Genomic DNA, 27,299 nt, shown 5'->3' on the forward strand with positions numbered 1-27,299 from the left:
TGCTTTAATTATTAGATGGAAACACAAATGAATATACGTATAACGTTAAGGTTTGAGGAGTTTCCTCAATTCCTCATGAATCCGATTATATTATAAGAAATCGAAGCTTGACAAACTTTGACTTCAAAACATATGCTTAACAAACATAACTAAATAAATGTCACTGTTCTGAACTTAAATGCATGCTTTTCTTACAAAAATACCAAAGTCACTATGAGTGTGCCGTTCAGGTTTGAGGAGTTTGGTTCTGGCCATCATCAGCAGTTCCACTGCACCAAATGTCACTGTTCTGGACGAAAGTGCATGCTGTTCTTATAAAAATACCAAAGTCACTATAAGTATGCCGTTCAGATTTGAGGAGTTCGGTTCTGACCATCATCAGAAATTCCACTGCACCAAATGTCACTGTTCTGGATGAAAGTGCATGCTGTTCTTATAAAAATGGCAAAGTCACTATAAGCGTGCCGTTCAGATTTGAGGAGTTTGGTTCTGGCCATCATCAGCAGTTCCACTGCACCAAATGTCACTGTTCTGAACGAAAGTGCATGATGTTCTTATAAAAATACCAAAGTCACTATAAGCGTGCCGTTCAGATTTGAGGAGTTCGGTTCTGACCATCATCAGAAATTCCACTGCACCAAATGTCACTGTTCTGTACGAAAGTGCATGCTGTTCGTATAAAAATACCCAAGTCACTATAAGCGTGCCGTTCAGATTTGAAGAGTTCCGTTCTGGCCATCATCAGCAGTTCCACTGCACCAAATGTCACTGTTCCGTACCTAAATGCATGCTGTTCCTTTATTAACACAAAAATCACCATATGTATGCCTTTCAGATTTGAGGAGTTCCCTCGATTTCTCCAGGATCCCATCATCAGAACTGGGTTCTGAGAAAAATGGGACCAATCTGTATGTATATACATTCAATAAAAAAAAAATTTTCAAAATCGGTCCAGGAACGACGGAGATATCGAGGAACAAACATAAAAAATAAAAAAAAAAACATACAGACGACTTGATAACGTCCTTCTTGAGATATGAGGCGACGGTTAAAAACACATTAAACTGTCCATGATTGGGTCCGTTACCTTAGGACCTAACCTTAGGTAGATAGATATACTTCTCGCTACATACAATATGGTTATTGGCATCAATGTACCAGGGTTCGAGGATATATATCAAGATATATATCCGATACCTATATATCGGATATATATCCAGAGGGGTATGCCTGTGTTGTATGCACTTAGTTGAACACTTGTATCATCGCTTTCGACGGTGTTCTGTCAAGTGTCAACACACATCATGATCATCGGGATCGTAAACATTTCCCCACTTAATAAAACGTACCTACCTACAGTCAACAACACGGCTGTGAATACAAAGTCTGTACATTATGGTGTGTATACATATTTTTGGCACTTTGTCTGTATTCACAGCTGTGTTCTTGACTGTACAGTGGCCTATTTCACAATAGGGTGCATTGGTGTAATTTCGAAGCACAGAAATGCTCGGGTAATTTCGAAAAGGGATTCTCGATACGATGGAAATAATGGTGATTTTTATGTGACTTTCGAAATTAGGCTTTCGAAACTAAGTACAGTCGAGTTTCATTTTTCACCTTATTGCATAAAGTTAAGGTGAAGAAATGTACACATATTTATGAACTCCACCGTACCCCAATGTACCATAGTGACAATTGTCGCCCGACGGTAAAGTGACACTTCGCCATTCATTGCCTGTTCAACAAGGAAATCAATGTTACTTATCAACCCAGAAATAGGCACAGAATTGTCAGTGTCGATTGTCAATATCACTGTGGTGACATAGCCCACTGGTGTGTCTCTCCATGCAGGCATGCACCAGAGTTAATGTGTGTATCGCAGTCTCGAGGGAAACTAAAGCCGTGTAGCAAAGTTTGGTTGAACACGTGTTGCGTCTACGTGTCGCTTTCACACCGCGAGGGATCGTCAACATTTTCCATCAACGCCTCCTAGCAAAAGTTACACAAAGTTTGGGCACGGGCTGAGGCATAATTTGACACATTCTTCGCTTGCATCGTGAACTAAATAAACACATATTGTTTAGCATATGTAGCGTTGCAAGTTTTTGAAAAAACAGGTTGTTGTGTTTAACATGAAACGTGCATTTTATGTTCATTTATCGGTGAAAATACTCCTCCAATTCCAATACAAAAAAAATGTGAGTGTGTTTAGTAACACGTCCCACTTTGTCGGATACCATTAAGGCGATTTACTTGTATCTTTATATAAATAAACTGACAAAGCGGCTTTATAGCAATCGACAAAGTGGGTCGTTTTCCCGTGAATACTCACATCTAGATATGTGTTATTGGCGGTGAATGTTTTAAAGTCCTAAGTTCCCGGATATAATATTTATGCACTTATTATTTCGAATTAAAAGCATAGGGACGATTCAAACTTGGAGCTTATGAAGCAGATCAAAACCTGTACATCTATTAAACATATTCCTATGTACAATTAAACAACAAATCGAGAATGAAGTGTAAACCACATCAAAGAAAATGAAACAGGAAAATATTTACTACATTCAATGTAATCGTTATTACGGTACGAGTAACATGAAATTGGTTCAATGAAGTCTACAATTCGCTGACGAACTTGAATTCTATCAAAGAAAAAATATACTCGCACCAACCGCAAACACGAGCGACCGAAGCATTTGTATTATTCCGTGAACCATGTGTTGTCTACCACTTACCTACTCGTAGCTAGAAAATTACTTTAAACATAAAGGTTTGCACTTTTCTTTTTGTTAAAACAGTTTGCTCAGCGAAATGCCATTTTATCCGATGTTTTACGAAATTGTAAAATTTTGGACCCCATTTGTTTGTTCTGTGTGAAATTAATTAAGCAATAGGAAATTCCATTCTGAACTCCCGACATTCGAAACCCTCATTTCGTTTTCAAACGACCAAATCCAAATGATTTCGATTCAAATTTTAACGAGAGTCACTCGACACCGCATTCCTTGGCTTATTCGGATCGCAATTATAAAATCAAGTCGAGTCTCGAAAGGAAATTACGAAACTCATCGGGGCTTTGACGGCGAGACGTTATTTTTGTATCGGACGTAAATTGTGACGTCACTGTGTTATTATGACTGCGAGCCGAGACATAGACTAAAATGAACCTGGATTTGAAAGCTAGCTAAAGCGTCGTCGGCGTCTGGTCTGCAATATGGAAAATGACGCCGCTACATAATTGCAACAACGTTGCGTAGAGCAGCAATATAGTCGACTAGACTAGACGCCTGAGAGATCAAATAAGGTCAAACTGCCGGCTGTGGGTATATACAGCGGATTTACGCCATTTCACCACGGCCAAGAAAATGAACTAGTAGTAATTTTCCTAACGTTTTTACTACATTTACACATGAGGTCCTACAAAGAAACACACGAAACGGCATTCGACATTCGACAGCATCAGATAATATAATTTATTAGCGAACTTTGTAATGACGCCACACTGATGCTTTGAACTACCTTAAATACTGTGTTCGCTTAACAATTCTGCTGTTGACTACAAGCAAACTTTCAAAAGTCAGCTCTCGGTTGCCACTAGAGAATAACTCTGGAAGCTGGAACTAATCTCGAATATGACTCGTTAGACTGACAAAGCATCTCGGCGGCCTCGTCAGCAGCCTTCAAGCTTTCATTAAGCCAAGGCTATTGATTTTATTCCGTCTAATAAATAAATTAAATAAATAAATAAGTAAATTTGCCTCAAAACGCCGCTCGGTGGGATTTCAAAAGAAGCCTTACTATCGCTCTCTTTGTCCTGTTGTTGGCGTATTCTCTTTGAGCGGCCTCTGCGCGGATGAATTGAGATTTTCGTCGCCAGCGAAACATGATCTTGAGGGAAACACAGATTAAAGTCCCTGAGTTGACGGCGATTTAGTAGCCCGACGTGCTATTTATAATTTCTAATTAAGTAAACCTTATACCGGGTGCCCGGTAATTAATGGACAACCTTTTAACCACCAAGAGGGCACCTTATACTGGTCCTGAAAATCGACTTTAAGGTTTAGTAAAAGTCACCTGGGTGGCTAGCCGAATGGCACAATCGCTCACGAAACGCTCACGAAACGAAGCGCTAGTAGATATCTATCTCTATCGCGCTTGCGTATTGGCGCGACAGAGCCAGCGGCGTATCGCTTTCGTTTGGCGTCGGAGAAATGCCATTCGGCTACGGGGCCTGGTTTTCGAGATTTTCACACTTTTTAAAATTTTAGGTAGTATTAAAATTTTAAAAATTATGAAAATCTCGAAAACCAGGCGACTTTTACTAAACCTTAATGTCGATTTTCTGGACCAGTATAAGGTGTCCTCTTGGTGGTTAAAAGGTTGTCCATTAATATCCATTGAAATTTTAAAAAGTGTGAAAATCTCGAAAACCAGGCGACTTTTACTAAACCTTAATGTCGATTTTCTGGACCAGTATAAGGTGCCCTCTTGGTGGATAAAAGGTTGTCCATTAATTACCGGGCACCCTGTATAATTTTATAGAAGTTTGACGTTTAAAATAACACTTTGCTAACAGGTTGCCAGTTGCTCAATTGGGCTGTTAATTATTTGGCAGTGTTACCTTTTGCTTTAACTGACAAGCCAATTGTCTCCTAGCGAATTGAAAATCTGTGGACGCTCTCATTTAAATAAACAATCACAGAACTAGGTACATTAAAATTAAAAGAATCAAAGAGGATCATAAAGAGGATCCTGGCCGTCAAAACGAGAGCACGCCGCTTATCCCAAACCTGCGCAGCTTCCTGCTAATTATGGGCTTGTAGCTGACACAGATCCGCCATCACACTGTATTTTAAAATTACACATAATGCAAAACTAATGTAGCCCTAAAATTAAAAATACTTACATATAAGGTCTTTCATAATACAATTTCTCTCAAAATAAAACTGTTTCTTCTACCCCTATCTGGCCTTCCTCAATTCATATAATCTAAAGCAATTACAAAAAATATATTCAAAGACAAATACTAGCACAAACAACATTCCGTATCCATAACGTAATTCTGGAACTTGGCAATAAGGCCATTGTAAATAAATGAAATAAGCAATGTCATTAATAAATAGATGGTACAGGGAAAACGCGGAGATTCCGAGAGTGTCTTACTTTGTTATTCCGACGTAAACATTGCAAGACGGGATCTATTTACAATATTAAAATATTTTTAGAGGGAATTTCTTTGTCAGGGACCTTTTGTCAATGCGATTTTGTTCCCAGCCCCATAAACCCATTTATACATTGGCTGTGTGTGTCTGCACAGCTTAGAGCCGGTTATAGACCGGATTCATACATACGCGCATTTATTTGACTATAATATTGCACAATAAAAATAAGCAAAAATATATCGATTTTTTTGTGGAACCTCTCGTGCTAATTGTACCTAAATGGCTTTTCCAAACAGTGATTTTGAAAAACTGTTTTCTCGTGTGTTCACTTAGCAATTTTGCGGTGACTAACATACTTTGTCACGTGGTCATTTATAATTTGTATAAAACTTATAAAATAAAATCTTCCCTAAAACGACTTAATTGGCCAGGCTGCTAAGAGAAACTAGGCAGGGAAGCATGGACGCGCGATAAATTTTAAAACATCGCACTTACAAATAGTGCCTGCCTGGTAATCCAATCTGATATCAATTAGTGGAAAAAGGGAAAACACCGATAAAAATATAAAAAAATATTCTATGTTGACTAACGTAGAATTTTTTTTTATATTTTCATCGGCGCCTCCTCGCTTCGCAAAATCCCGCCAGTGCGACGAATATATTCTTTAAATTCTCAAACCTAAGAGGGCTCAGCTCCAATTTACTCTTACAACAACAATTCCCGTCAACTTTGTACAAAAATTAAGGGAAAAGTTAAATTTGTTTTTATTAATTCCTATTTTGTTACCAAGATTTTGTTGATGAATTGAGATTTTATTAAGTTTTATTTCGTCATTAAGGTTCTCTAGTATCTATATTTTCTTAATTATAACAATTATCCTGTATATATCTTACGAAAGTCGAATTATATTACTAAATGTTGGTAACAAAATAGGATCAATTAAAATTTGCTGACGTGGCATTGTACAAAGTTGACGGGAATTGCTGACAAGAACAAAAGGCATCCCACTGGACTACTAAGATCCGTACTCTCGCCGTCCCAGTTTATCCTATTCTCTCCACGGGAACTCCAACTTGTTTATTTCAAAGTTAAATGAGATACATTGCGTTTTAAACTTTTGTGAGACAATCCGTCATTCCTCATTCAATGTCCGCCGTCTAGTTATTAATATTCGTTAAACGCTATTGTGCTTTCTTTTCGCTTTCCATTCACTGGTCTCTTTTGAAGGGAAATTTTATTATACGCCTAATCTGAAACATGACATGATAATTGTAACTTTCTATTTTTGTGAGGCCTTGATTATCACTGACTACGTTATACAATATGAAGAATAAGAATAACAGTCGAAAATAGACTAATTTACTTATGTACTTATTTGTATAAAAACCTGCATACCTATGATGGAAGAATATTGAGGTAATAAGTAAAGAATAAAGGCAGTTTTTAATGTAGTTACATAATAGAAATATCGAATTACACTTTATCTTTATATTTTGGAGCATAAATATTCGTCAGTGCTTTACGTTTCATTCGCTATATTTAACTAACTAATATGGCTCTGCGATCCAAAGAGAATCTTGGCCTCCAAAACGAGAGCACGCCACCTATCCCGCTCCTGCGCAGCTTCCTGCTAATCATCGGCTTGTAGCTGACACAGATCCGCCATCACACTGTCTTCCCAGCGGTATATTTTATTTACTCAGTTCAAAAATTTTAAAAACATTTTACGTTCTACGAACATAAAATATTTGTGAAAAAATACCAGGAACGAGAAAATACCATCATAAATAAATAGAAGGCACTATATTTTGATGCGCAAATAAAAATAGAACATGTTGAAAATACAATCCAGTTCATTCATACGATTTTTATGTTCGGCTCTGTAAGTTCGTGATATTTATTTATTTCATGAAATCGATCCTACCGGCTGCGCCATGTATCCATACTAATATTATAAATGGGAAAGTGTGTGTGTCTGTTTGTTTGTCCGTCTTTCACGGCAAAACGGAGCGACGAATTTACGTGTTTTTTTTGAGATAGTTGAAGGGATGGAGAGTCACATAGGCTACTTTTTGTCTCTTTATAACGCGAGTGGAGCCGCTGGCAAAAGCTAGTATTTAATAAAAGTCAGTTTTGAGGAACACTCTGTATTTCTTATATTCTTAAGTTCATAAATAGTTTTACAACTGTACAGATGTCAATAAAGCATTCATAGTTCAAAAAACCGGCCAAGAGCGTGTCGGGCCACGCTCAGGGTAGGGTTCCGTAGTTTTCCGTATTTTTCTCAAAAACTACTGGACCTATCAAGTTCAAAACAATTTTCCTAGAAATTCTTTATAAAGTTCTACTTTTGTGATTTTTTTCATATTTTTTAAACATATGGTTCAAAAGTTAGAGGGGGGGGGACGCACTTTTTTTTCCTTTAGGAGCGATTATTTCCGAAAATATTAATATTATCAAAAAACGATCTTAGTAAACCCTTATTCATTTTTAAATACCTATCCAATAATATATCACACGTTGGGGTTGGAATGAAAAAAACTATCAGCCCCCACTTTACATGTAGGGGGGGTACCCTAATAAAACATTTTTTTCCATTTTTTATTTTTGCACTTTGTTGGCGTGATTGATATACATTTTGGTACCAAATTTCAGCTTTCTAGTGCTAACGGTTACTGAGATTATCCGCGGACGGACGGACGGACGGACGGACGGACAGACGGACAGACAGACATGGCGAAACTATAAGGGTTCCTAGTTGACTACGGAACCCTAAAAAAGTGCTTAAGAGCTGTATGCGGAGTAAAGCCAAGAGACTCTTGCCGACCTTTGTTTAAGAGACTGAAACTGCTAACCTTATTTGACATGTATATATTAGAATTAGGATGCCTTGTACGCAAACTTCCACAGTTTTTCAAAGTAGTTTCAACTAATACTCGTAGTAGATTAAGAGCAAGGGATGAATTTAAACTACAGATGCCACTATGTAAGACATCCTTATTTAAGAAAAATTGCTACGTAATGAGTATTCTTGTATACAACAACTTGCCCTACGAGATAAGACAATTACCCGACAAATTATTTGCTACCAGATTACACAATTGGTTAAAAGACAAATGCTTTTATTCTTTGAATGATTTTATGCACTATTCTGATAATATAAATGTATGAATTTAAATTAATTTTGGAATGCTATTTTAATGCTATTATTTAATGTTTTTCTTTTTGTAATTTCATTTTGACCTTTCTTTGCGATTGCGTATTATTATTTATTAAATGTAATTATTGTTAGTTAAATGTGTTTATAATGTATTTATATTGAAATCTGAATTGCGTGTGATTATGTACAATCTTTATATTTTAGTTTTAAGTTAATTTGCATGCCATATTTGTTTTGGCTAAGCATGTGATACAATTTAATTAGTAATTACTTTAAACATCTGTATGCAATTACCATGTTTAAGCAAATAAATATTTTCTTTCTTTTTTCTTACAAAATGCATACCGTTCCTTAAGCTAGCTCAGGGCAAAGAGGGTGTGTTCACTCGATGACATTTTTACAACTTTTTTAAATTAAAAGGTGCGTTCGGAAACTAGGCAGTTTATCACAGATGCAGATACTACATCTGGACCATTTTTTTCAAAGTTGTCCACCCTATTTTTTTGTAACATGGGTATTTTTTACGCGATTCATGCTCAGAATCGCGAGGTCTTTCGATCCTGATAGGAGAAAAAAAATGTCCCAAGATTTCCATACATTTTTCAAACCTTCCATTCGTTACCGCCATAAAAAATGTATGAATAAATGGTAACAGAATAGGAAAAAAACTTTGGGACACTTTTTTTCTCCTAATAGGATTGAAATAGTTCGCGATTCTGAGTGGAAACCACATAAAAATTTCCAAATCCAAAAAAAAGTGGGGGTAGACAACTTTGAAAAAAATGACCCCTCTACTTTTTATTTGTTTTAAGAAAGGGATAATTTTTTATTGAGGAAGTTTTTGATGTACTTTGTAACTAGGTGAATTACATGAGCTGTCCGTGAGAAGCCGGGTTAGGTACTGTTCGTCTATAGCAATGATGACGTGACTTGTCTTCGCATCTGTCTGACACATTTTTACTATTCTCCCGACGTTTGGCGATAACCTACCGTAATCTTGGCTACGTCCCAGGTATCCCACGTTACGGCAGGTAAGGTATTAGTGCGGTCGTCTGCTTGACGATTCCGGACCACAAGCGGCACGATATTGCTTCGGCGGACGAATTTGCATGGAAAGAACCCCCTTGAGCCACGGAACGATCCGCGATTGCTTCCAAACGGTACCTGTTACTATTCACCACTCCAAAACCAGTTACTTGAAATACTCGAGTATAAACACTTGTTACGGATTTTAAGGTTTAGTTAGACTGGGATTTTGGAGAGAATGTGTGGGAATGTGGTATGCATTGCTTCGTCTAACAGAATCCGAGAGCGGCTATTATAGAAAAGATTACGGCGTTTGTGGTGATATAAAAAACTGTGACTTACATAACTACTACATATAGTGTGATATTTTCTAGTATGGCGTAAACCAAACGCATCTGCGAGTGTAGCACACTAGTGTGATAAACTTTATTGCGTCGGTGCGTTTCTATCGCACTTACAAACAGTGAGGCGTAGGGTTAGAGCCAGCGTAGCTTTATTTGACGTTCATATGCGCATTGTGATATGCCTACTTGGAAAAATAAATATTTCATTTCATTTCATTTCAGTGCGAAAATGACTACCAGGCAGGCAACTTGGTCGCGCGATAAATAATAAAACAGCAGGCCGCACTATTTGTAAGTGCGATAGGGACGGCCCAATGTGTTATCATTTATCGCGTGACCATGATTGACTGACGAGACATGACATGACTGACGAGATAGCCTTTATCGCTCTACCGTGCTTGCGCGCCTGCTATGCTAGTATGCTACCCAGAAAAATTCTATTTTAAACATTATACAATACGAGAGACATACATAAGTACTATCAGCTGCATAACTGCATGGCGAATTTTTCAATGAATTCATTCATAAAATCTCCATGTAATTTTGCAGCGCACTGTACATTTCTTGTTGAGCTATTTTAAAGTAATAGGTATACTTTTGACGCAAAGTGAGCCCATTTATTTTAAAACTTCACTGTAACATAATCCATACTAATATTATAAATGGGAAAGTGTATGTGTCTGTTTGTTTGTCCGTCTTTCACGGCAAAACGGAGCAACGAATTGACGTGATTTTTTAAGTGGAGATAGTTGAAGGGATGAAGGCTACTTTTTGTCTCTTTCTAACGCGAGCGAAGCCGTGTGCAAAAGCTAGTACTTAGTAATAGCATAAGTACTCGCACTATTGTAATGAAGTCTACCTTATACATATTATCCGTTACAAAAGCTACCTTAGAACACAGAAACCGTATTTATTATAAAACTGCTCCTCCATAAAATACCCCGCATAATTTAATCCCGCTTTTACTTGAAGTTTTTCCAGTCCCGCTCTCGGGCGAAACAGTAATATCTCAGTATAACACCCATGGCAAGATGAGACTTTGTCTTATTAAGACCGTGGTAGAATACCGCTTCTTTATACAAATGCAGTTTTAAGTAGGTATTAGGAGCGAAAAAAAATTCACACTTACATAATTATTTTTATTCAGCTATGGTCAATATTCGTGACATGAAATATGATATTGGGGATAATACTGAGTGAGGGTTATGTTTTTTATTTCGGTTAATTAAAATTATCTCCAGTTGGAATTCCCCCTGTATCTTACGACAATCCATACTAATACAATATTATAAATGGGAAAGTGTGTGTGTCTGTTTGTTTGTCAGTCTTTCACGGCAAAACGGAGCGACGGATTGATGTGATTTTTTAAGTGGAGATACTCGTAGTTGAAGGGATGGAAAATGACATAGGCTACATTTTGTCTCTTTCTAACGCGAGCGAAGCCGCGGGCAAAAGCTAGTTTTATTATAATTATCATATAGAGGGAGGAAAACAGGAACTACATATATTCGTATGAAGAAGCGGCCGTCCCATTTCCTCTAGTTTATAAAGTAAGTCATTTATTAGAAACAGCTGTGACCCTGTCTTAGCAGCGAGTTAATTGTAATCATTTGTGGCTTTCCATCAAAGATGTGTCTTTATGCTTGCAATTAGAACGTCTATATCACAATTTCGGATGAATTTCCTTATAAAAAGGTCTTTGCTGCACAACTGATTCGATATCGGATGTAGGACCGATATCCTATACATATATTAAAGCCACAAGGACAAAGGAGGTGCAAGCACAAATTGCTCGCCCTTAGAGTTGGTCAAAGGCACCTAGCCTTCAGAGATAACATACACTAGAGAAATTTCGACGGGTACCTCGGCGGTCGGGGTGGTGTAGCGGTCGAACACGTCAGCCGCGATAGCTGGAGACCCGGGTTCGATTCCCGGCTTCGCCACCAGTGGGCTTGATCGCTTTTTCTTTAGTGTATGGTATCTATTTCAGTTTATATATTAAAGCCGCCATCTTTCCCAACCTTCCTACATAATGAAAACGCTCTAAACATCCTTTCGTAATGGAAAGCCACTTTGGGTCCCCCACATCTAGCGTCTCGCGAACGTAGCGTTGGGACAACTGTATGGCAAAGCCTGACTCCGCGTCAGCGCGACGTCGACGCAGCGTCTTTTTCCATACAGTTGGCCCAACGCTACGCTCGCGAGACGCTATGTGGGTGGACCCTAATACCCATGATCTTTGTACTTGCGTTTCCTGTAAATATTTCGACAACAACAATTTTAATCAACATCTAGTCGTCATCGTCATCAATCCAGTGAGGAAAATGGGGGACCACGTTTGTACGGACCTGCAGTCGTCTCATTTCCTCTGGAGTTTATGAAGCAAGCCATTTATTAGCAGCAGCTGTGACCCTGTCTTAGCAGCGAGTTCATTGTAATCATTTAACGTCGGGGTCCTCTGTTTACACACGTGCACGGGAAATGTGGAGTCTTCAAGGGTTATACACGTTTTGTTATTATGTTTTACTTGTTCGCATCTCTTCTGTACTCATGGACTATCTGTAGACAAAAGTTTAACCCTCCTATTCATAAACGATCACTAAAGTTAACAAGCCGATAAAAAAAATTGTGCCTTTCCATCATACCAATACCTACGCTGGAAAGGGGCAAACGATTTTTATTGGCTTGATAACTTTAGTGAACGTTTATGAATTAAGAGGGTAAAAAATTAACGCAAACACACGAGATACATAAGTTTTTTTCAGTACTTGAGAGTTTTGAGTTTTAGACTCAAATATTTATTATATTAAAAATGTGAGGCATTGTGCCTATAAACCAGAGTCGTTAACTTTCATGATCCACAGAAGTGACCTTTTTACGAAACGACCCTAAATTGTTCAGGTTATTGAATTTTACTAGGAAATTAACTATAATAACAGAATAGCCCCCTAGTCGTAGTAATTATATGTGTTTATTTATCATGAATATTTCCTCGTCACTTATTTACGATTTCTACAAATGTATATTTAGATAGTTTCGGTGAAGCAAAGTGTTAAGTAATCATCAATAAGTACTTAAATTCTGAAGTAAATGCATGAAAATAATACAATAAATACATAAATGTGGGTTGGTGGTTGGTGGCATATTTACACATACTCGTTTCCATACATAGTTTTGTATAGTTCACCAAAAGGTGTCGATTCCGAGTAGATTATACATTTTATTATCATTTACCAATAGATCACCAACGGAACTCGGGACTCGGGGTAAAAAATAGCGGAAACTTCTTACGAATATGTGTTCTATTTCCATCGAAGTACCGCGGGGGAGTATTCCAATTTCAAACGAGCTTCATATTTTTTTTATTTATTAGCCTGTTGTGTGTGTCCCACTTCCCTCTCTTTCTTCTACGCGTCTCGGTTTAAGGCAATGTTTGGCCAATCTTTTCGAAAGACGTCATGATCGTGCCGCCATCTCTTTCGCGGTCTGCCGTCACTCCCCCCATCAATCATTATTTTATTTATTAGTAAAATATTTTTACTAACGAAGACTTCACCAACTCTGAGTTGAAGTGACGCTAATTGTCTCAGAGAACTCATCTTTTCTCTGCCCTGTCAGATAATACTAGTAACTTTTTCCGAGTCATATTACACTGGTAATCCAAAGAACTTGCCATGGTTAAAGCGTTGGTAATAGGTACCAGGACCCGCAGACGTGGTCACGTCGAGGCGGGCTGACGCCGCGCACGTCCATTCGCAAATGGCGCGCGAAATTATACGCTCCGCTCCGCACACACGAGCGCTCAGTAATGTAGTAGAAGCACAGAGGCTTGTTGGCATAGAACACCCGTGTAGTCTTCGACGTCTTTGTCAGAAGGATCCACATATTCTCTTCTATTAGAGCTTGAACCATAAGTCAACAGTGTCTGAAATTATACGCTCCGCTCCGCACACACGAGCGCTCAGTAATGTAGTAGGAGCACAGAGGCTTGCTGGCATAGAACACCCGTGTAGTCTTCGACGTCTTTGTCAGAAGGATCCACATATTCTCTTCTATTAGAGCTTGAACCATAAGTCAACAGTGTCTGAAATTATACGCTCCGCTCCGCACACACGGGCGCTCAGTAATGTAGTAGGAGCACAGACGCTTGCTGGCATAGAACACCAATGTAATCTGTGGGCACTGGTTCGCCGGTAGTAACTAGTAGGAAAAGGGAAGAATCCACATATTCTTTTCTATTACAGCTTGAACCATAAGTCACCAGGCGCAACTGCACACGGGCGCTCAGTAATGTAGTAGCGGCTCAGACGGCTGTTTGGTGTTTTTTTTTATTATTATTATAAATGGGCTTACTCTTGGCTACAGACTAGCCAAAGGCAAAGACATGGCCTACGATGGAGTGAGCTCGCCCAGAAGATGCCTGTTCACTCTTGAGTGTAGACCACCCAAAATGTATGTTTTTTGGGTACCTAGACTGACGGAAAACATTTTTTTTAAATTAATGTTGCCATACTGCCCATAACTGGAGCAAAACAGTATGCTTGCTTTTATTTAAGTACACCAATAACTTCACAGACGAATAGGATATCCAACTTATAACGAGTAGCGTAGCTTAGGTGGTCGGAAATATTCTCAATGTTCAAAATGGTCCATAAACAGTCCACAGAAAATAACCTTCGGGCCTGTTTCAGAATCTCCAGTTAAGCTATCTGTCATATACAAAATAACACGCTCTCTTTCTTCTTGCAGGTGAAAGAAAGAAAAAGTGTCATTTTTTTCTGACTGACAGCTTTAACTGGAGATTATGAAACAAGCCGTTAATAAAACTGTTGTAACAAGCTGTCTTGAAGTTACAAAGTACCTAGTTAATGTAACGTTTCTTAAAATTGTCCCTAACTTAACACAATATGAGCTTAACATACAAATAGCGAACTGGCGATCTCTATTTATGTATAAAGTCTGTGTGAAGATCCTTTACCTCCAAACGCAAACAGCAGAAAGAAAAAGAATATGAAATCTACATACGACATTTGTGTCTCAAAGCAGCATTTCCACAAGCTCACCTTATTATGTAGATGCTTGCTTTCCGAAAAGGATGAGCGTCGTTTTAAAATGAAACGAAAAATCCCTACTTTACGTAATTTGCATAACTTTGACGTTTGCTCGTGACTTCACAAAATTGGTTAATTAGAAGCATGTAGGGATTAAGGGGGAAAGGTGGTCTTTAATTAACTTTCGTCTTACCTACCTGGTTTAATATTGCGTCTCTTTCTTTATAATTATGTATATTTATAATAGATAAAGAATTTGTGTCATCTGAATCGGCCAAAACTCATTTTGGGTCATCGCGCCAACAAAGTAAGTATGAATGAATTTTACATTTGGAGCCTTTTTATGTGTTTTTATTTCCCATTTCAAAACCACATTTTCTATTTTACCGTATTTTCCAAAAAAAATCTCTGTATTTGTTCGTAACAAAATTTTATTTTCTATTTAATTCACCCAGAATGAGGAGCTAGCCACATTATATAAAATTTATTAATTAAGTTCATAAAACTGACTCTACATGAGTTAATTGGTATTATTTATTATGTCTAACGAATGTTCTCGATTAATTCAATATTTGTAATGGCTAGACCTGTCCTGGAATTGCTAAAATATTACACCCAATAGGTTTAACCCTGACGCCATTGTTATTAATATAATAACAATAAATAAGCTATAATGGCATTTCCAAAATGAATGACGCAAACTAGTAATTATACACGTAATTTCCATACGAATGGTTTCAATTATTGGCCGAACCTGCAGGTAATCAGATTCCTATTCAGTCGGTGACACAAGGGAATAATTTATGATCCCTTGCAATATTACAGTAAGTACTAGCTTTCGCGCGCGAATTCACCTGCGTTCATACTCATACGAAATAAACTTAAGAACCGGTGTATAATAGTCCCCTTGTGGTGACGGATTAAGTTCACCACCCCCCTTTTCTCCCGTGGGTGTCATCTTCTTTACATTTCGTTGTAATTGTAATCCAGTAATTCATAATACATTTAAGTGCAATGCATTTCAGAAGGTTTTTCTTATTTTGGTCATTTTTTTCATATCCCTTCAGTGCTGCTTCCATAGACACTATCATAGACACATCAGTTACCCAATGACATTAAGCCGAACTTCTTATTATCTATGCACTAAACATTCGTCTTCCAACAAACCACAATGTGGTTTGGCAGAAGAAATGTAAATAGTCTTATAAAGCTTTACGTTCAGAAAAACGTTTTTTATTCATTTAAGCCATTTAAGGTGACGGACCCAATCATGTACAGTTTAAGATAAAATTTTGTTTATTTTTGATATTTCACTGATACATGTAAAAATTATAACGCTAAGCGTGTTAAAACTTTAATGTCTTATCCTTCTTTTACATTTCAAGCGTATTGCAGAATAGATACTCCTACTGGTTTCTTCATAGTTAATAAATTAAAACGAGGTGTTTTTTCTCCAATCATGGACGGCAGTTCTCCAGTAATGGATCCCCCATTATGGACGTGAAATAAGTTTAAAGTTTAGCTTTTGAAGCCAATTGATACTCAATGAGTCAATTTTATATACCCCAAATAAAATTAGTTTGGGTTATTTTAACATAGGATTGTTTCTTGTAAATTTTGGTTTCGCAAATTGTTTCTTGTCCATCATAGGAGGTACGCAGTTTTCGGGTTCCAGTTATGGACACTCGCAAAATAACACTATTTCTTTATATCTTTGGAGCAACAAACTAGTATGTTTTAAACTAGTATGTCTTATCTCATGCTTAATGCAGTAAATAAAACTCATTCAAGTTTACACCGAGTTTTATTTTTTTATTACTTTATACATGAACTCAACTCTCTTAGCAACATTACTAAGAATTCGTCCTGATATTTTTTTCAGTAAACTGATGACTTTTATCTTGCCGCCAAATCCTTCAGAAATAACCGAATTAAATGAAACTTCAAAATTAAGCAGCTCTTATGACTCTAGTTTATGGTATACATTGCCGTCAGTTTTTAGAAACTAATTTTAGATACTTATTTTTAAGGATTTGTGTTTTTTTTTGTCCATAATGGCATCACCGTCCATTATAGGGTATTTTACATTATATATTTTACTAGACTTGGCGCAGGCTATGATACAGTTTTGTAGGTAATCAAACAATATTTCACTGTATTTATTTTTTAAACGCTGTCCGTCAAAAAGCGAATTGAAATGTCATATGAATCAGCATTGCAGCATAACCAAATTCAGAGATTTAAGATTATCCCGTCATTTAAAATTCAAATTTCCCACAATGGCGCTGACGTACTAATCGATGTCGATTGAACTGCATCCAGGATATTTGCGAACACTGGATCGGGCGAACAAATCCGAAGTGACGCTTGTGAGCTTGGCGGTTATAAATCCTGGGTTTGTGCTGCCATTGCATGGCATGCGAGTTGAGCGCTCAACAAACCGGCGTAAATTTATGACTTGCTGGCTGGAAACAGTGCTCGACTTGACACTGACCTGAGTTATATCAATGAACATGTGTGAGGATATGATATATCATATCGTACAATTGTACAGTGCAGTGCTGATACTCCGTACATCGACGTACGTCGTTCGACTGATGAGCGTGATAGCGCGTATATGCATATGCGTTCAGTGTGACGCTGACCAAAGTGACGGATCACATACAACCAGCGTGCGCGCTACGCGTTTTGGTAGTTACGCGCTGACTGTACATTAAACACTATTTCGAGCCTAGCGCGGCATAGGTTCGGGCTGAAGCGTCTAATGGGTCGCAATGACGATCAGTCCGCTAAACCAGTACGATGGGCGTAAGCGTATGCTCCAGTCCAGTCATACGATCCAGACGAATTAACTGATGCAAGCGATTACTGTCGGCCAAATACTCCCAACAAAGACAGAGACAAAACACAGGGTTTTTTATAGTAAGGCTCTTATTCTAATTCTAATAAACGACCGGGAATAGCATCCCTAATCCAGGCAGATTTTAGACTTCGAGCGTTCGCCGGAGTCCGAAACGTACGGCCGCGATTCCCTATTAGCTGCAACTTGGCCTCATATTTCCTTGGCGTGGGCGGCGAGTTACTGCATGTAGGAGGTTGGTTAACTAGGGAATTTGTTCGGTATAGACGCGTAATTAGGTTTGAACATGATACTAATATCATGTATAATAATTATGTACTAAACTGTTTCGCGGATACAGGCAGAAAATTCAAATTCACACTAAAAAGATATGCAATTATTAAATCGAAAATGATACTAAAAATATGTGTCAGAAATATAATTCAATCGCTTCAGTTGTTTCATTGTGTGTTTACGATGAAATAAGTAACATCAAAAGATTCCACAGATCTCCATGCATTCGGTTTCATCAACCAAAAATTTATAAACTATTATTCTGTTTCTCCCGGTGTCTGTGCCAAAATTGATGTTTGATGTATCTAGACCAAATTCTTGACGTATTGAATCACGCAGTTACCTTCACGAGACAGGTGACCCATCTCATCTAAACTTGTATAACGATAATCGCCCGCGCTTACCTCTACCTCGCCGCTGCGAACGCGAACATAACTACAGTTGAACCGCGTACACATTAAACTTGGACTTCTCACCCGCCAAATCGATTTAAATTCACTCGTTTTCGTAAATCGAATCTCCACGTAAAATGGCGGAGTTCTTGTTGTAGTCGTAATTAATTGATGAGCTAAAATTAATTGAAACTTAGTGAATTTAATAGAATTCTATTTTGGGATTGAATTTTATACGTGTTGAAAAAACCTATTGATAGGTATATTTTTAGAATGATAAATTTTTCGAACATGCAACTGAAAATAAGTTTTTGAATCTGTTATGCACCAAGTTAATTTTAGTTTCAAATTGTACGTGTCGTCCTTTGCTTTCAGGAATCGACTTATAAAACAATGCATATCTATGTACCTATATCTAAAGATACGTATAGGTACGGATTGGATTATTTATATCTATCTGCTCGGTAGTTCTTTTGCTACATTCACAAAAGTGTGCCCTTATCCTCTTTATTGGAGGGTGTACGAATAATGGCATATTAAAAATATAAAACCATTTACGTTCATCTGTTGCTCGGCAATAATCTGCATTTAATGGATACCATCTACATTGTTCAAATACTCATCAATCTTACTTACCTGAATTTTCGGCGTTTGGAGTTTTTAATTAAAAATGGCCGCTGCGTTTTAACGATCGTTTCTAGTGATGTGACATAACAATACAACTAGCAAAAAGCCGAGCTTTGTGAGGGCTCGCGCAGTTTTTCTACGTGGTAATAATTTTTCACCACACCAACCGGTAAAGGCTCTCTTGATCATTCAAAAACGGACAGCAAAATTACATTTTATCCACAAGAGTGCAAAGTAACTTCATTCAGATTTTAACTTGATGTCTTCAACTGGATGTTAGATTTAACTATAAATGATTCACCTATTCGTCACCAAGTTACGTATGTCATAATAGTTTACCGAGATACCTAAGTATATAAAATTTATAAAATTGTACTACTTTTTTGAACAATTAATTTAAAAAAATGATACACTTTTTTCAACTTCAGGCCAATCGAGCCACCAGTTTTGGAGACACTTGTCTGTGACCTGTGACAAACGGATAGACAGACGCACGAGTGATATAAAGATTCCGTTTTTTTATTCGAGATACAACCCAAAAAAGCTACTAAACGAATAACCTTCAAATCAAAAGTTATGTACATTCCGAATTGTCTGGGACGTTTACGGGACAAGGGAAAGGTTAAGCGGGAAAACTTATCAACCGTGAAAAAGCGGATGAACAGTTGCAGGGATTGGTTAAAAATGAACGTATACACAGGAAATCGTGTGAAACGTGATGCTTTTGTAACATCACGTTTCATACGATTTCCCGTGTTTGATATATCGTATATCACTCTGTTTGATAGCTCGTATGTATGGACTGGCGCTTGGATATTTAGGTAGATCGAGCCGAGGGCGGAATCATAAAACAATATGAATAGCAAATCGTGACCGACCGGTTACAGAAAACGTGCTGCGCCAACTCAAACTTAAAATGAATGAGCGAAGTTAAAAGTTTCTAGTAAATAAAGAAGGCAACGTGAACGTAAAAGAGTTAATTTGTTGAATCTACCTATCCTAATATATTAACAGACCTTTACATTTGCTATATTTATTCATAAAGTATAAGAATTATCGTGAACGCTCCTGCTCCATAAAATATGTCTCATCACTAACCATTCTATGGAACCGCGGCGGGACCGCTCATAAATTAATCATTCACTCTGCTCTCTGCCACTTACAGACATTTCCTATTTCCTATGCCACGACGAAACTAAACTTATGAATTCAGCACAAGTTTAAAAATACAAGGAAAAAAAATGGAAAAATTTACGCCTCCGGCAGGACTCGAACCTGTGACCTACTGATTTGCCAGAGCAGTCGCTATGACCAACTTAGCCACGGAGGGCTGGTGGATGGATGAAAATAAGTTTTAAAATTATAAGGCTTCTTTTGCTGTTCTATTCAATAAACGGTTGCTACCAATTAGTTGGTATTGCGAGAGAATTCCCGCTTTTATGTTTTCTCGGAAACTATAAGGTATTTTCCATTTTTATGTCTTCTCGGAATGCACTAGAATTCTGGAAAAACTTTACCGTTTATTGAGCGAACTTAATAACTGTCGTACCTGCCTTTTACTGACGTAGAACTAAATGTTGGCTTCGTTAACATGCACCAGAAAAACGAAGTAAAAAAGTGAAGTGTTAACGAAGCGATAACTTAAATACGTTATACGTGGTGCGCTTTAAGTTTGCAACATACGTCCCTATACCGAAATGTTTTTCGTTATTGTAGCTACTATTCATTATCTTAGCCTTAGGTCTATCACAAAACGACGTAGTAGGTTGAGTTTTCAATAACTAGGAGTACTACTAAGTAGTTATGAGACTGGCGGTTTGAATCGTGAAAATGACTTCAAATATTGGTTATGATGAGTGGATGCAAAAACCCGTTAGATCGGATCATTTAGTATCAGTTGTGATAATATCGCCCTTTCTATATGTAACAAACATTTAGGTAACCCTCTTTGCCTAGTAGTAAGTCACTAACCTTATGTATTTTCAATATGACCCTTTCTAAGGGGCAGGGACCACCAATCACGGAAGTCGAAAGTTCGTTTTCTGTATCTCTATTGCTAGAGAGAATTCTAACGCCTGCAAGTTTTTAAGACCAAGTCCGGCCTGGCCAGCTATATAAGAATAGGCTAAATAATTCATAATTTGCTGAGGTAGTACCGTCATCAGAACCGATGCGGAAGGACTATCACTCAAATGTGGTAGAAAGGGAGAGAGGCAGGTAACGAAATTTCGATTTTAGAGCGTCCTAGTAGGCCCTCCGTTCCCCCTAAAATAAACACAAGTGAAACATACCCAGTTTATCAAACTACCTCCACGTAACCGAATAAACTGCGGGCAAACACGGCTTGCTGGGGGTAGTTAAATATTTCACTTGTGCCGTTCCGCCACGCCGCTGATACAATTATTACCGATTAAAGTCTCGCTCAATCACCGACAAAATGAGACCGAGCTTTTTACGAAGTTGATTTTGTATCTCATTAAATACCCGGTTACAAAGTCGACCTTGTCCGCTCGCGATTAAAGTGACTTCTACAAAAACACAGGCTGCAGTGGCTTTATGAAGTATTCGAAATTCCCAAATTGATACGGCCAACAGTGCAAATTTACTCGTGAAAAATGAAACACGACTCTATTTACTGAATTTTTGGGGAAAATTGACATGTTTTTGACTTTAAAAATCGTCACAGAGCTTGTTTTTGTTTTTATATAATAGTTCCATGTATTATTTTGGGAAAAACTAAATTCTTTTTGGTCGCGATTCGTTTGAACTGGGCAGTAATGGTTAGTTTATACTTACTATTGAAACGAGTTTTAGAAACAAATTCGCTTTGAGCTGGTGTGGTTTGGTGCTCGATTTTATATTTCAAACAAACCGTAGAGGTTTTTTTAAATTATAATTTGGACGGATTCAGAAATATTTTTGCCTTCGAATTTACTTTATTCCAGGCTTAATTTTTTTATCGATGCAGAATTCAATGGACACTGATTCACACATACAGTTTGGCAAAAAAGAGTAAACATACATACATACATACATACAATCACGCCTGTATCCCATAAAGGGGTAGGTAGAACACATAAAACTACTAAAGCTTCAGTGCCACTCTTGGCAAATAAGGGGTTGAAAGAAAACGAAATTGTGACATTGCAGTGACAGGTTGCCAGCCTCTCGCCTACGCCACAATTTAACCCATATCCCATAGTCGCCTTCTACGACACCCACGGGAAGAAAGGGGGTGGTGAAATTCTTAACCCGTCACCACACAGGCAAAAAAAAGTAAAAATGGAATATTTTTTGTTTTATCATAGCAACACTTCCAAACTGTTTACATACACGGCCCCTATTATTTTCTAATGTTTTTGGCCAGGCTATAGACAGACACTGAGGTCTATTTATGTGTACTTACCTAAATTTATCATGTACGTACAAAACTACAATATTTAAAAAGCGACATTTTCGTTGTTAGACACGTAAAATAGAAGTTGCACCTACTTTTTATGGTATAATTTACAATAAAAAACTTATAAAAACAAAACTAATTGAACTAAGTAAATACTTAAAAATAAACTTATAATAAATAAAAATGATACTAACAGTTAAATAAGGAGGTATTTTTTATTGATAATTTTTAATATTGTTACAGGGGTGAAACTAACACCGTTCGTGCGGCACTGGCAGCCGGCCGCATACGAGCGCGTGCGGCGGCGGCGCTCGGCGCCAGAGCACGCGCCCAAACTGCCCAGCACCCTGCGGCTCTCCTTCCGTGCACATGACAGGTAACCATAGCAACCAATCGTACACTAACACCGTCCGAGTGGCAACCGGACCAACCAATTTAGCTCAATTATCCAAACTGAATCTTGGCCTCCGAAACGAGTGCTTAGCATCATTCATGATTTTTCGCAGCCTCCTAGCTGTTTCGGACTTGAAGTTGAACTAGATAAACATATTTTCCGTTCATTTAATTACTTTCAAACTGACACTAGGTGGGTATATACGTACAGAGCGAGCATCGCGAGGCAATGAGGAGGCACACTGACATTTTATCCCGCCAGGCGGCGCCTGCAAGTGTCTAGGCATGTCACTGTCATTCATATGTGAGAGAGAGAAAACAAATATCATCTTCTCGCTCTCACGTATGAAATTCTTTATCTGTGCAATGGACTAGGGTGGCGCCATCTCTGTCATAACTATTGAGTGTGCCTCCTCATTCTCTTACGCGACGGTTAGCCAAAGTAGAGGTAGACTACTGTAGACGTTGCTCCCAACAGTCGCAACTTTGTGGACTCACCGTATTACGGCTTGTGTAACTTCACTAACTGCACAACTACAACTTTTGAGATGGTGATGAAGATGATCATATAATTGATAATAAGCATTTTTAGTATTCGTTGGGATACCACCTTTTTTATAAGCTACGAGTATGCTAGAAATAATATGTATACTTATTGAATCCCACTTCTGATGTCGGAGACTCGGACCGGAGACTCATTAAAAAATTATACCTAAAATCTTTGAAGGAATGCAGTGCAGTTGACTGCGATACTTTCCAATTTAAATAAATAAATAAAATAAATAAATAAATAAATATTATAAGACATTCTTACACAGATTGACTGAGGCCCACGGTAAGCTCAAGAAGGCTTGTGTTGTGGGTACTCAGACAACGATATATATAATACTAGTTTTTTAAAGGTGCGCGGGGCCCGAGGGCCCCGCGGTGTTCTTTTTTTGTTTTGCTTTTGTGCTTTGCTTATGCTTTTGCTTTTTGTTTTTGTGTTTTGCTTATGCTTTTGCTTTTTGTTTTAGAGCTATGCTTATGCTTTTTGTTTTTGAGCTATGCTTTTTTGTTTTTTTGCTTTGCTTGTTTGATTAATTGCTTGGGAGCACTCTCTGCCCGCAGCTCGGCCTGCGGCCTCGCGTGCTTGGGAGCCTGTCAGACACGCTCCGGGCCTTCGGCCCTCCGCGTAGTTACTGTGGGGGTTGTAGGGAAGTTTTCCCTCGTTTTTCCTGCGGCCTCCGGCCCGTCGTTTCGCTTCTCTAAGACACTTTTACTATTGGGTCGTGTTTAAGCTCCAACTTCCCGGACCGCCGGCGAGCCGATCAGGGACGCTCCGGGCCTTCGGCCCTACGCGGAGCTCGGCCTTCGGCCTTCGCTGGGTTTCGAAGCTCCGCGTCGGGCCTTCGGCCCGCCGCTTCGCTTATTAAGATACTTTTTGTTATTGTTTTGCTTGGGAGCACAGTCTGTACGCAGCTCGGCCTGCGGCCTTCGCGTGCTTGTGAGCACTCTACCCGCAGCTCGGCCTGCGGCCTTCGCGTGCTTGGGAGCCTCTCAGACACGCTCCGGGCCTTCGGCCCTCCGCGTAGTTTCTGTGGGGGTTGTAGGGAAGTTGGAGCTTAAACACGACCCAATAGTAAAAGTGTCTTGAGAAGCTCACGACGGGCCTGCGGCCTGCGGCCTCCGGCCCGTCGTTTCGCTTCTCTAAGACACTTTTACTATTGGATCGTGTTTAAGCTCCAACTTCCCGGTCCGCCAGAGAGCCGATCAGGGACGCTCCGGGCCTTCGGCCCTACGCGGAGCTCGGCCTTCGGCCTTCGCTGGGTTTCGTTTCGAAGCTCCGCGTCGGGCCTTCGGCCCGCCGCGTCGCTTTTTAGACACCTTGATTATCGTTCTGCTTGGGAGCACAGTCTGTACGCAGCTCGGCCTGCGGCCTTCGCGTGCTTGGGAACACTCTGCCCGCAGCTCGGCCTGCGGCCTTCGCGTGCTTGGAAGCCTCTCAGGCACGCTCCGGGCCTTCGGCCCTCCGCGTAGTTACTGTGAGAGTTGTAGGTAAGTTGGAGCTTAAACACGACCCAATATTAAAAGTGTCTTGAGAAGCTCACGACGGGCCTGCGGCCTGCGGCCTCCGGCCCGTCGTTTCGCTTCTCTAAGACACTTTTACTATTGGGTCGTGTTTAAACTCCAACTTCCCGGTCCGCCGGCGAGCCGATCAGGGACGCTCCGGGCCTTCGGCCCTACGCGGAGTTCGGCCTTCGGCCTTCGCTGGGTTTCGAATCTCCGCGTCGGGCCTTTGGCCCGCCGCTTCGCTTATTTAGATACTTTTTGTTATTGTTTTCTTGGGAGCACAGTCTGCACGCAGCTCGGCCTGCGGCCTTCGCGTGCTTGGGAGCACTCTGCCCGCAGCTCGGCCTGCGGCCTTCGCGTACTTGGGAGCCTGTCAGACACGCTCCGGGCCTTCGGCCCTCCGCGTAGTTACTGTGGGGATTGTAAGATTTGTAGGGAAGTTGGACCTCCGGCCTGCGGTCTCCGGCCCGCCGCGTCGCTTTTTAGACACTTTTACTTATATTTTCTTGCTTGGGAGCACTGTCTGTACGCAGCTCGGAACTTGGACCGGAGCAATGACCGTCGGGCTGTAGAACGCTCCCTCAGGCTGGTAGGGAAATTTGACTTTGTCCCCTCTCGCCGCCGTTTTTGACTTTTCCAAAAATTTTTTTTCTCATTTCTATTTTTGGCCCCCGTTCTTACCAAGTCCCAAATTTGAACGCGCTCGGACCGAAAATAAAAAAAAAAATTTCAAATTCGGCCATTTTGAAATTTTGTAAATGCCATTCGATTGACCTCAGATAACTGTACAACATTAGTTCAAGCACTTTTAACCTTTTCTCTACCGTTACGGAGCTATGGGGATTAAAAAAAAAGACCTCCATACAAACTGGTAGGGAAATTTGACTTTGTCCCCTCTCGCCACCGTTTTTGACTTTTCCAAATTTTTTTTTTCTCATTTCTATTTTTGGCTCCCGTTCTTACCACGTGCCAAATTTAAACGCGCTCGGACCGAAAATAAAAAAAAAAAATTTCAAAGTCGGCCATTTTTAAATTTTGTAAATGCCATTCGATTGACCTCAGATAACTGTACAACATTAGTTCAAGCACTTTTAACCTTTTCCCTACCGTTACGGAGCTATGGGGATTAAAAAAAAAGACCTCCATACAAATTTCAATTGACCTTCAAAGGGCGCCATTTTAAATTTTTCAAAATTTTCTTTTTGTATACTAATCTTAGGGTGGCTGTCCACCCGTGTGCAAAATTTCAGCGCGCTCGGACCATTTTGAAATTTTTCAAAAAAAAAAGTCGGCCATTTTGATTTTTTTTTAATGCCATTCGATGGACCTCAGGTGACTGTATAACATTTGTTTGAGCACTTTTCACTTCTTTGTACCGTTACGGAGCTATGGTAATTAAAAGAAAAACCTCCATTCAAATTTCAATTGGCCCTCAAAGGCCGCCATTTTGAATTTTTCAAAATTTTCTTTTTGAATACTAATCTTAGCGCGACCGTCCACCCGTGTGCCAAATCTCAGCGCGCTAGGACCATTTTGAAAATTTTCAAAAAAAAAAGTCGGCCATTTTGATTTTTTTTAATGCAACTTTTTTCTACTCGGATACCTGTATGACATTTGGTCGAGCACCCCCGGCTATCTCTTACGGTTTAAAAGTTGCCATACAAAATAAAAGTGGCCAGTTTTCCCACATTTGTAGCACTTTTCAATTTTTTTTTATTTCATTCGAATCGAGGCCACTTGGAGATTCTATGACCAAAATTTGAGCTCTCTACGACAAACTTGAAAAATCGTCAAAAAAAAAAAGTCGGCCATTTTGAAAAAAAAATGGCGGCGTCAAAAACTGCCCAGGGTCTTCTATGACATTTGGTCGAACACTCCCCGGCTAACTCCAGCCGTTTGGCCAGGCCGTCCAACATTTTTTTACCCGGAACCGGTAGACCGACGGTCTGATCTATCCGGGGTCGCAGGACCAAACTCTATACGACCACACCAAACACTGCCACCTTCAAATCCCCCTTCTGCCTATTTTTTGAAAAATGTCAGTCGGGTTGTAGCTTTATATTATATAGACTAGTTTTTTAAAGGTGCGCGGGGCCCGAGGGCCCCGCGGTGTTCTTAATTGTCTTTGTCTTTGTGCCTGTCTTGTGCTTTTGCTGATTAGCTTTTGCTTGAATTGTATGTCTTGCCTTTGTTTGCCTCGTGCACAAACTGTACTTGGTAGTAACCGTGGTAAGAGAAGACTGCACACTGTCTGCCCGCAGCTCGGCCTGCGGCCTCGCGTGCTTGGGAGCCTCTCAGGCACGCTCCGGGCCTTCGGCCCTCCGCGTAGTTACTGTGGGCGTTGTAGGGAAGTTGGAGCTTAAACACGACCCAATAGTAAAAGTGTCTTGAGAAGCTCACGACGGGCCTGCGGCCTGCGGCCTCCGGCCCGTCGTTTCGCTTCTCTAAGACACTTTTACTATTGGGTCGTGTTTAAGCTCCAACTTCCCGGTCCGCCAGAGAGCCGATCAGGGACGCTCCGGGCCTTCGGCCCTACGCGGAGCTCGGCCTTCG

General features: G+C 39.5%; 1 protein-coding gene across 1 annotated transcript in view; it reads left to right on the forward strand.

Moving 5' to 3' along the window:
- The window catches only part of LOC125242533, a 482,853-nt gene that overhangs the window by 359,661 nt on the left and 95,893 nt on the right, over nucleotides 1-27,299 (forward strand). The window contains exon 2 of the mRNA XM_048151288.1: nucleotides 22,545-22,677. Within this exon, the coding sequence (XP_048007245.1) occupies nucleotides 22,545-22,677 (133 nt within the window). The remainder of the gene's footprint in view (nucleotides 1-22,544; nucleotides 22,678-27,299) is intronic.

This window comes from Leguminivora glycinivorella, chromosome 3 (genome assembly GCF_023078275.1).
Source record: "Leguminivora glycinivorella isolate SPB_JAAS2020 chromosome 3, LegGlyc_1.1, whole genome shotgun sequence".
Classification (NCBI taxonomy): Eukaryota; Metazoa; Arthropoda; class Insecta; order Lepidoptera; family Tortricidae; genus Leguminivora; species Leguminivora glycinivorella.